This window comes from Tauraco erythrolophus, chromosome 10 (genome assembly GCF_009769465.1).
Source record: "Tauraco erythrolophus isolate bTauEry1 chromosome 10, bTauEry1.pri, whole genome shotgun sequence".
Taxonomy (NCBI): Eukaryota; Metazoa; Chordata; class Aves; order Musophagiformes; family Musophagidae; genus Tauraco; species Tauraco erythrolophus.
In genome coordinates this window covers 7,717,670-7,728,566 of record NC_141474.1, presented here as the reverse complement: position 1 = coordinate 7,728,566, position 10,897 = coordinate 7,717,670, and the positions used below count along the sequence as shown (strand labels likewise).

The 10,897-nt window shown below is 49.5% G+C and overlaps 1 protein-coding gene across 1 annotated transcript; it reads right to left on the bottom strand.

The window, feature by feature from the left end:
- Positions 1-3,179: 3,179 nt before the first annotated feature.
- FASLG (Fas ligand) lies at positions 3,180-6,767 on the bottom strand. The gene is made up of 4 exons (XM_009988691.2): positions 6,378-6,767; positions 5,959-6,004; positions 4,022-4,075; positions 3,180-3,574 (listed from the first exon to the last, which is right to left on the bottom strand). Exons 1-4 carry the CDS (start codon positions 6,765-6,767, stop codon positions 3,180-3,182), a joined length of 885 nt encoding a protein of 294 aa, XP_009986993.1.
- Between the last annotated feature and the right edge of the window lie 4,130 nt (positions 6,768-10,897).

Below are 10,897 nucleotides of genomic sequence, written 5' to 3'. Positions count from 1 at the left end.
GCGGAGGAGAGTCTCTCCGGAGCTCCGTTAAACGCTGCCCAAACCCTGGGTACCTCCACACATGGGCCAGGCTGCTCCATCAGGAGAGAGGAGCTCAGCTCAGACCACTGCAATCCAGAAACACAACCTGCAGGGAAGAATCATTTATTTTCCTCAGGACAGGAAGGAAAAAAAAAATAAAAAAAGATCACAATGGCCAGCCCTGTCAATGGAGTTCGGATATCCTTTCTAGTGCAGATACCCTTTCCTTGCTGGGGATGGAACAAAATACTTGATAATATCAAAACAAATGTCCATAATTTCAATACTTATTAAATAATTTTAAACATAGTTCCAGAGCTGTTAATAATAGTCACCATTAAATATTTATTAAGTATTTAATACTAACAATAAGTATTTCACTAAATGAACAACTCATTAACTAGGTAAACAGATGACTTTAAGAAAGCCGTTGTGGCACAAGAAGCCTGTGGATTGACTCCGTGTGGTTTGAAATTGTATAATGCTGTCATGATCTTACTCTGAATCTTCAGTCAGAGCCCACAAGCTGAGCAGGGGTCTTGCTCTGGGCAGTTCAGAGCGATATTCGAGGAAGGGATCGTAAAGAAGAAACACGTGTCTTACTGGCAGCCGTGCTGCTGACTCAACACAGTCACAGCCGCTCTCTGACTCAGGAGCCAGCCTAGCAGCACCTAGCTTTATCCTGCAAGGATCAGCCAGCTCTGTTCACCTTGGGAGATCCCAGCACTATTTATAACACGACCGTCCACCCTACTGTGTCACTGTCTCTGAAACGTGCAGGTCTGCCTTGCCTTTGGCGCTTCAGATAAATAGCCTAACAGATCCTTGCCCTCTCCTGATGTGCAGCAATAGCAACTGCCCCATCCTGCCCCAGAGCTGACTACATTTGCAGCCCAGCTGAGTTACCATGTGATGACTTACAGAAACCCTTAGGGAGCTTTCCAACCCATCATTAATACAGTACCAGCAGTAACCTCAGCGTGAGTTTCCTCTGGCCACCAAATGCCTTGTCTCTCTCCAAGATGCTCGCCAGCAAAGAAAAGGAAGCATGCAGTGTGCTCAGCTGGTTTTGCTGCAGAAATAGCTGCAAGCTCACAGGCACACATACGCACAGATACCCACTCCCCACTTGGATGTCTGGTCACTAGGAAAGCAACACAGCACAAACAGCAATCAGAAGAAGATAGTAACTTCCAGCCTTTCCTAGCAGGGTCTGGATCCAGCATCTCCATCCCTGTGCTGTATGGTTTACCCCTCTGATACTAGGAAAGGATGGGGACAGTAGGAGAGAATCAATCAAGCAAAAAGGTCCCAAAAGTTTGACCTTTTGAGGCATTTTCCATCCTGAGAAATGCAGTGGAAATACCCAAGTGCAGCAAGAGCTGTGTGAGCAGGGAGGCACAGTGTTCACTTCTGACAGGTTTCCCTGAAGCAAGCAACAGCAAACCAGAGGCCACACACCACCGGGCCGAGAACAGCACCATGGAAAAGGAAATCAATGCTGTGGGCTAGCGACGAGCCACTGTTCACCATGACCAACACCCGAGTTACAAGGCAGCTGCTCCGCGGGCAAAGATGATGCACCACAGCACAGCCTTTGTGTGTCACGCGGTGGCAACGTGGCAGACAGCCCTGGGATTTACCCATGCAAGGGAAGAGCGCCATGGACCAGACACCAGATTGACCAAATGGGTCATTTTAAACACCAAAGCGCCACTTCCTTTCCTTGCCCTTCAGACTGCCATGTGGGAAGTGCTGCTGAGGCTGGAGGGTAGGCAGAGGAGCAGGGTGCCTTTGAGGATGGCAGCACTTCTGCTCAGCAGCAAGTGTCTGGTTCCACTCAAGCTCCAGCTTGTATTTTGAGATCAGTTCCTTCCTGACAGCCAAAAAGGGTTTGGGCTTCCTGGTCTGTGCTGCCCACATCACATCTCCTTGGTCCTCGATTCCTGATGTTTTGATACTCGAGCCCCAGAGCTTCATGGCAGGGACCCTGCACCCCACCAAGCAGGCAGCAAAGTGGAGTCAGGCTCCCAGATTTCTGCCATGCTGCTGGAGAAGGAGCTAGGTGCTGGCCCCTGGTCACAGAGGCCTTCAAGGCTTTGGCTATTGCAGAAGCCTGCTGCCCCAAATAAGGAGAAGACAGTGACACTTACTAGAAAAATATACCTTTATTTACCATCTGTGTTTTGCTCAGGACAGAATATCCCATGACAAGGGAGCCAGCCAAAGCTATGCATTGATGGTAGCCCACACTGTGCAGGGCTGGCAGGACCAGGTCTCCATGGGGAACCCTGGTGTGTCGAAAGGGCAGGAAGGGGGTTGAAGAAGCTTTTTTCATCTCAAGCCCCACTGCCTTCCACTGCTGTGTTGTTCAGGTCCTGTTAGCAGGACACGTGGCCTCCTCACGAGCCCCACCACCACAGTGTGGTCATAGTTTCTCTCCAGGCTTGAGACCTCCCTCATGGCACCACTGCTTCCAGCACATTCCTTGCAAGGCAGTTGGATGAGTTAAATAAAGGGGTTAGGGAACATTTTCTGGGACAGGAACACTTGATAACTTAACGCAAAACGAACATAACACACGAAACGAGCCAACTAGTAGGCAGGTGCCTGTCATGTAGCAGTCACAGTGCTGAGTGCCCAGGCAGGGTGGCCGGCCATGACTTGGGGTGGTCAGCTGAGACCTCGACACTACTCATTCCTCCACCACTGCCCGTGGTGTGGCAAGGCATGGCCCAGGCACCCACAGCCCTGGCTCGAGGGACCTCCTCGACAGCTGCCAGCTGTCCCTGCACGCCTGCTGGTCCAAGCTCTCCAGGACCATGACATTGTGTGGGGCCTGGCACCAGCATCTTCTCAGGTAGAAAGGGAGTTTCAACAGGGTCTTCAGCAACGCTATGTTTTGAGTTTGTTGCTTTTTCCAGAGGAGGAAAACGTGCGATTCTTTTCAGGTTGATGCAGTACAGCCCCAGTGGTTCACTTCCAAGCCTTTACCAGATGCTTGAGCCCTCTCATGCTGAAGGCCAAAACATGGTTTCTCGGTAGGCTTTGCGGTGTGAGACCATGGTTTGACCACTGCCACTCAGGCAGCACTCATCCCTCACGTCCCAACGTGTGTGTGGGGGATGAGGCTGCCGACCACATGCCAACAGCCCCACTTAAAGCTTAAATAAGCCAAAGAATGTCTTGGATTCCTCAAAATTAACCAGAGCGATTCTGGAGACATTGACGTGCAAACTGTCCATCTTCCTGAGCTTGAATAAAGCCCCCAGGTAGCTTTTCCGGGCCCACGTTTTCTGACTTGTACAGTAGTTGATGCCTTTGTCCTCCATCAGCACATAGCTGCCTGGCAAGGCTGGGTTTTTCTTGTAGACGATGTGGGTCAGCACTTGGCTGCTGCAGGTGCTGCCCCGGAAGAGCACGTTGGAATACACGAAGTACAGCCCGGTCTCGTTGATGACGAGGCCCTGATCGCGGTACTGAATGCCGCTGGTGAAGGCGTGACCAGAGATGGGTTCCCACTCCAGAGGGAGGTCCCGCTGGACTGGGTTCCCTGGAAGCCAAAATGAGAAAAAAGCGTGGTAAATACAAGCGGTTTTGTGGTTTTTTTCTTTCTTCAAGTCACACCCTGTGTCACAAGTTGACTGTTCTCCAAGCCCTCATCTGCAGCATGGAAATTCCGCCCTGACTCCCATTGGTGAGAGCTCTCAGCTTCACCGTGCTCAACATCAGCCGCTTATGACAGCCTTCTGCCCTGCACATCCCAGATGCAAACCAAAAAGCAAACTGAAAACCAGAGCCTTCCTTGAAAAGCCTAAACAAGGGGAAGACTTTAGCTGTAGAGTAACTTTCTGCATGTCAGAGCACATGTGCTAACAAAGGAAAACAGGAAAGGCTGTGTGAAGTGGGCTCTTCACAACTGTGACCATGCCACCCTCTCACCCCAGCCACGTCTGCCCTGTCCTCTGCTCCCACACCTCGCTGGCCCCTCATCACCTACCTGTTAAGTGTGCTGCTTTCCTCGCTTCCTTTTTCATTGACTGCTCCTTCTGCCCTGCACAAAAATAGGGAAGATGTTCGCCATATGCTCCACAGAGAAGCCAGCCCAGACAGCAAACACGAAGCTGAAGTAGGGCAGATTCAGAGCAGCACAGGACCCATAATCACCATGGCTTAGCACAGCGAGGCAGAGCGGTGCTTGGGAAAACAGGGGAGGGCAAGAGGAGGTGTTAAAAAAGAAGAGCTGCAGCAAAGGATCCAGATGCGATCAAACACAAGGGGAAGAGCAAGGAGAGCTTTCATTTTAAAATGGTTCTGTTGGTGAGCTCAAGCAGAGGCCTCTCACTCAAGGTGTAGGAGAGGGACAATATCACACTGTTATTAAGCATCTCTGGCCCATGCCAAGGTGACTGCTCATGTCCTGTCACAGATGAGCCTGCTTTATTGCTCCCTCCAGTCCAGCACTGCTAAGGGCAGCCATATCCTTGGTGGTGGGCTGTCTGCTGAGTACCAATCCTCCTTACAACTAAATCAGAAGACACTTAAGACATCCTGCAAATCACTCTGCTGGCCAGGCAGACCTTGTCCTCAGAGAGGCAGAGCACAGCTGGGAAAATTCTGCCTTCCCTGGAGGGCTCGGTTCCCCTTGGAGAGATGGGCCAGTGACAGTGGCTTGGTATTTGGACCCCACTCCACTTCATTCTTCCCTTCTCAGCATCTACTTCCAAGCATCACATTCTCAAATATTAGAAGCAGCCTTTTCTTTTCTCAAGCCAATTAAATTTTCCTCTCCTGTCCCTTTTCTCTTCTACACTGTTTCCCTGCTTTTATTTATTTATTCATTCCCCTCAAGAAATTCAGGGTTACTATTTATGACTTGTGTTCAGCTACGGCTAAAGTATCCTGTGATCAGAGCACTGAGCATCCAGTTGAAGTGACAGTTCCCCTTCCCCTAAGCAATAGATTACAAAATCTATTTTGTTGGTGGGAACAGGACCGCCCTTCCCAGAGAATTTTGCTATTTCCAAATTTGCTTTCGTTCAGTAACAGAACAAACTTGAACAGAAATTAACTTTCCTACCAAACAAAATCCTCAAGGGGACAAAAAAACAATAATCTTTTCAGAGGTAGCAAAAACTGTCAAGCAAGCTGAAAATTTCTTTCCGACTTGGTCATCTTTAAAAAGGGATATATCCTCACTGGTAACTTTAACACAGAATGTAAAAGTGAAATAATAGCTTGAAAGTTGAAAATATGATTTTCATGTTGTTCCATTCAGATTGGAACTCTTTGTTTTTTTCTTAAATGAAATTTAGAAAAATTGGTAAGTTCTTGTGGAAAGTTTCAATTTCACTGAAATGACATTTCTAAAAGAAAAAAAAACCCTACATATAACCAAGTTCTTCTCAACTAGCTTTGGCTGCAGTGAGACTTTGTACCAAAAGAATTTAGGAAAAAATAAGTTGTGCTTCAAGGGTGGGAGTGAATCTCCCACCCCAAAAGAAAACTAAACCTGCTGCATCCTCCCAAAATCTTCAACAAGTAAGGAGAGAAAGAAGTACCATGTGCTGTGCCTGTCTCCGTTCTCCTCCTTCCATTCACGTTGTTGCTATACATTAGGACAGCCAGAAACTCACTTTTACAGCACAGTATCCCCAGTACCATTGCCTCACTGGCCTGGGAGGCCCCAAGGTAGAGACACGCTGCCCCAGGAACCTGTGGCTGACACCTCTGAGCACTCCAGCAGGCAGGGTGCAGGCCCCCATCCCCACACCCCAGAGATAAAGCTCATTTTCCAGCCAAGCAAGTGAAATCAGCACTTTCAGGGCATTGAGCTGGGACCCTGCCTTTGCCCCCTGACGAGGGGAGGGAAGAGTTCACCGGGAGCGTTCACATGCGCTAATCAGAGGGGTTCCTCCTCTACGTGCATCAACTCACCTATGAGTTTCTCCAAAGCTGGAGGAATGCGTTCATTGCTGGCAGACTGTCAAAAGAGAAGAGTGACAAGCTGTCTTAGCAGGGTGAGAGCGTAAGGGCATCGTCTAAAGCAGCCAAGAACTATCTTTGTCAGCGGCTAATTCTGGGTCCTCATGGAGAGCTGCAAAGTGCTAGGAAATGTACAGGGAGACACACCTTGCAGCGCTCAAACTCAAAGACATCCAGATTCATAAGTCACCAACAGAGCAGTCCCCCACAGTAATAAGCGACCCCACTTACACCAGCATGACAGATGTTGAAATGCCCCCAGCCTGCCCCTTGGGGAGTTTTGCATCACCTGAGCACCTCAGACCCGAATTTAAGTTTTACTTTTTTGCCTGTTTCCCCAGAGCCTCTCTGACCAGCCAGGCAGACCTTACCTCTCTGAGTTCAGCCAGTTCCTTCTCCAGGTGGAAAATCTGGAACATGCTCAGCCCAACTCCAGTGAGGGCCAGCAGGATCAGCAGGGACATCACCAGGAAGCCAACGCTCCTCCTTTCCCTGGTGTTCCTTGGCTTTTTCCTCCGGTCAGGTACTGGTGGTGGGAAAGGCGCGACGGGGGGTGCCGGGGGGCAGGAAGTACTGGAGTTGGTGCAGCCATCCACCCAAAAGATCTGGGGGTACACATAGTTCAAGTTCTGCTGCATGGCCGGGAGCGGGACAGGCTGGATGGGCTTGGCGTGATCTTCCATATGACTGCCAAAAACTGCCGGGGCTGTCCCAGACTGAGCCCTGGGGGAAGACCCAGCTCTGTCTTTATACGCCTGCATCACTCCAGCAGTGAGCACCCAGCTCGGGTGCTGCAACACTATGAAAGCCTCAAAGCATCAGCAGCAAACCCCAAAGAGCTTCCGCCCTTGGCTGCAAGTTTGGGGCACCCGCCTGCTCCTCCCACACCGAGGCAGCACGCACAAGCAACGGGATCAGCCCGACAGATGACTCCGCTCGCACAAAACCACGCTCGGCAGCCAGGCTCGGGAAGCAGGTGTGCTCAGCAGCGAAGGGCTTGTGGGGCACGCGAGGGCTGCGCTGCCAGTCAGGGGCTGAGTAATCAGCCCAGTGCACACCCACCAGCCAACCACCCTTTCCAGCAGCCCACTTGGGCAGAGGCAGCTGCTTTTCCACTGCGGTGTCCTGGACCACAAGCAGAGCGAAAGGAATGACAAAGCCTCTGGTATCCTGCACGAGAAGGGAGAGGCAGAGCTGAGGACTCGTTCCCTTGGCAGAAGGATGAAGACTTGATCCCAAGTGCAGCTGTGGGTGCTGGGGAGTTGCTTAGTTTCACACAGGACTAATTACTGACCACTGCCTGGTGTGCACCCCTCCTTTTCCTTCCCTGCTCCATAGCGCATGGATCCTGAGTCACAGAACACCAGTCCCAGACACTGCCCCACTGTGATAAAAACCAGCCTAACTGAGAAGAGGAAGACGTCGTCAGTGCTGCAGCCTCAGCAGAGCTGCCCCAGCATTAGCAGCCCAAATGGAGCCAGCTCAGGGGGCTGCCTTCACCCACACCAAATCACTGCGGGGCACTGGCCGGGCTGAACCAGCAGCGTGCTGTAACGTGGGAAACACACAGTGCCGCAGGGCACCAGCAGGCTCGTCTGGCAGCTTCTGCTGCCCCTCTTACCTTTGCAAATACTGTCTCAGATCCCACAGTCCTCTTCTAACCTGAAGAAGCCTTAGAGAGGGAAAGGCTTTTTTTATCACCCCTTCAGGTCAATGCTGAGCACTGCAGCAGGACCTAACCTGGCTGAGTAATTTGTGATTGCAGCCTAGAGTAGACACTGTGTTACTCATCTTGCTAGAATTTCTCTTGCCTTCTGAGAAAGGATCTAGAATTCAGGCCATGCTGCAAGAACCAGCACTTATAAGAGCTCATTTCAAAATCATAACGAGGAGAGACAAGGTCATTTCCATTCCTCAATTTCCAGTTTCTCAATTTCCATTCCTTATCAACTGCAGGGTTCTAAGTGGCAGCAATGGGGTTTTCCCGCAGATTTACAGGTGCACACAAGTGATTATAAACAGCAGTTCGCTCTTCCATTCTACAGACCTGCGTTGAAGTGTGTATTTGTATGGAGTAGTGTCTAAAATAAGGAAATGCCTAACACAAGAACAAACTGGAGATTTGTCTCCTCTGTGGCTGAAGGAAGCAATCCCAACATGCAGGCTTTGATCTTGAACATCAAAAGCGGGGTCTGAGAACAGCATGCTGTAACAACGTGAGCACACTTGTTTCTCCAAAGCAAGGGCTTAGCTTTGTCTCCAACCGCACCAATAAGACAGATGTGTCCTCAAAGCCTTGCCTGCACCACCAGACAGCCCGCTGTTATTTTGAAGACGTTCACCACAACCGTTTGCTGCATCAGTGATCTGCAACATGAGAGGTTTCAGCAACTCGTCTGGCTCTTCCTCATACTTCTAGGTTTCTGACATAAATGACACAAAAGCAACATAAATCCAGCTCTGCAGTCCAATCCTGGTCATGCCCACACTCACTCAGTCCCCCTCTCTGCATCCCAGAATCGTGCACCCCAGCCATCCCAAGGATGGCTCCTCATCCACTCCTACGATCATTACAAGAGGGTCACACAAAGGGCTGACCTCAGCTCTGCACCTCACATGCCACATGGTGAATGCCAGCCTGCCGACCAGTGCTGGGCACAGAGAAAGAGAGATGCCTTCCCGGCACAGGGAGCCATGAGAGGCAGCAGGACGGCTGGACGAGTATCTCCTGCCAGCACACTCCCCACCACACCACCTGCGCAGCACCCCAGCCCTGCTGCTGCCACAGGCACCTGAGCCACACGTGGGGGCACTCACTCTGAGAGCTCCTCTCTCAGCAGTCGATGACCACGTTCCCTGGCTCTCAGAGCAATGAGCACAGCACGCCAGTGGCTCTTTGCAGTGGACATGGGTGTCAGGGAGTTCTCATTTCTTTAATGCCCTTTGTGGCCCATTCAGCTGCTGTAAGATACAACGATGGTCAGGGAGCAGGGACTGAAGCCCAGGACTTCATCAAAATTGGAGGCATTGCTGACAAGCATGTCAAAAGTTAGCAAGCACACAGCTCTGCCTGGAGAGGATCCACTCTTAAGTTTTCTCTGACACTGTGTTTAATGCAGACAGCTCATCTTGATGGAATTGTGGGCACAGTAGCAGACTCCCTTAAACATCAGAAGTTAGTTATTTCTCACCCACTGCTTCCTATTTTCACAAAGATGCTTTTTTTATGGGTGGGTGAGAGGACAGAGATGATGAAACCAATGAAAGCCATTTCAGCCATATCTGCTGCATCTTTTGAGCAGGAGGGAATATTTTCAAATGGAAACATCTTCCATACCCTTTATCAGAGGATCAATCCCCTTTGCCAAAGGCAACAAGAGACAGGAAAAGAAGATTTTACACAGACAGGAAAAGAAGACTTGCTCAGAAGAACCTCCTCCATCCCCACCTCGCCCCCAGAGAAGAGGTAGGAGCTCTTACTAACGATACATGCTACTATGCTAAAGTTTGTGTTGGCAGCAAAAAGGATCAGCCAGCAGCTCTAAACGTTTGTATCAGCAGATTTAAGGACAACAGGATGACCTGCTCGAAATACACCAAAGAAAGCAGGACTTGAACAACGATCCAGATCTAATACTTGACAGAAAACAACACCTAAGTGTGAACCACTGTGTAGGAGAGGCTGTGTTCTGTACAGAGTTAGATACGCGTCTGTCTGAAAGTGATTAACAAATATTTCCTATTACACTAGTGACTAGTGGAAATGCTAAAAAGCAGCTATTGAAAGCCCACAGGGCTGCATAAATTACACCCAAGAACAACTGAAGAAGTAGTTGAGAATCATTGGTGCTCAAAAAACAGGATCCAAAACCTCAACCTGAGACATGAAGAGCCTCGGCAACCTTTCGTGGTTCCAGGATAAACTGAACCATCATAGCCAGGAGAGGCAACTACTGCAAACCCAGCAAGAATCAGCCACAGCTGGCAGAAGAGATAGCACTCATTAATGCTCACTGATGGGTATGGTAGGAAGAGTAACTGAGAGCATCATCCAGGACAAGGCTTCTAATTTTCCACCAAGATTGTCCTCAACACAGCGCTATTTCAACACCTTTACCACAGATCTGGAGAAAACCAAGCGAAATATTACACCAGTAATATTTGCAGATTAAAATAACTGGTAAAGAGATCCTGAGTAATCACGAGGACAGAGAATTTAATAAGAAGCAAACAAGTCTAGAAACAAAGACTGCAGATCAAACTCTTTAGATAGACAATAACACCCTGGAAAGAAAACACAGTTCTGAAACTCTTAGAGAAGCTATGCAGCTGGAGATGAGCTTCCAGCAGGGACAGGCCGTGGGCTCCCATAGGTACAAGCTCACATACAGCACTAGACAGCTACAGACAGTCCCAGAACCCATATTGCAAGTTTATGTTCAGCTTCAGAGGAAGAAGTTGCAATAACTTTTGCCAGACAGCAAAGGCGTTCAACTTGGTCCACTCAAGAGCAGGTTTGCAGGGAAGGGATGGACGGTGTGTGAAAAAAACGTATAAAGAGGTATGATTTCCAGCTGCAGAGGGCTCTTGAATCTCATCGCAAAAAACCTTCCCGGGGAGCCAAAGCATAAAGAGTTTGTGCTAAAAAGACATGGATATTTGACTGAACATTGGAGTGGATGCTTGTGAGAACTGCCTCTGAAGGTAGCAGGGTCTCCATCCACTGAAGCCTTCAAGGGGTGTGGGAGACGCCAGAACTCACCGAGCCTTTGCAGTGAGCACCGACATCTTAGTGTTGTTTCTATAGTACAGAGTTGTTTTTTTTTTTTAACAGTTCAGTATCCCCAGAAAAGGGTGATGGTTTTCATTTCCTCAGCAACTGCTCTTCGCT

Excerpts from the sequence above, each read along its gene's own strand:
- FASLG (XM_009988691.2), bottom strand. The coding sequence starts at position 6,767 with ATGCAGGCGTATAAAGACAGAGCTGGGTCTTCCCCCAGGGCTCAGTCT. Across the intron at positions 6,005-6,377 it reads AACTGGCTGAACTCAGAGAG|TCTGCCAGCAATGAACGCAT; the intron begins GTAAGGTCTGCC and ends CTCTTTTGACAG. Across the intron at positions 3,575-4,021 it reads GAAAGCAGCACACTTAACAG|GGAACCCAGTCCAGCGGGAC; the intron begins GTAGGTGATGAG and ends TTTGGCTTCCAG.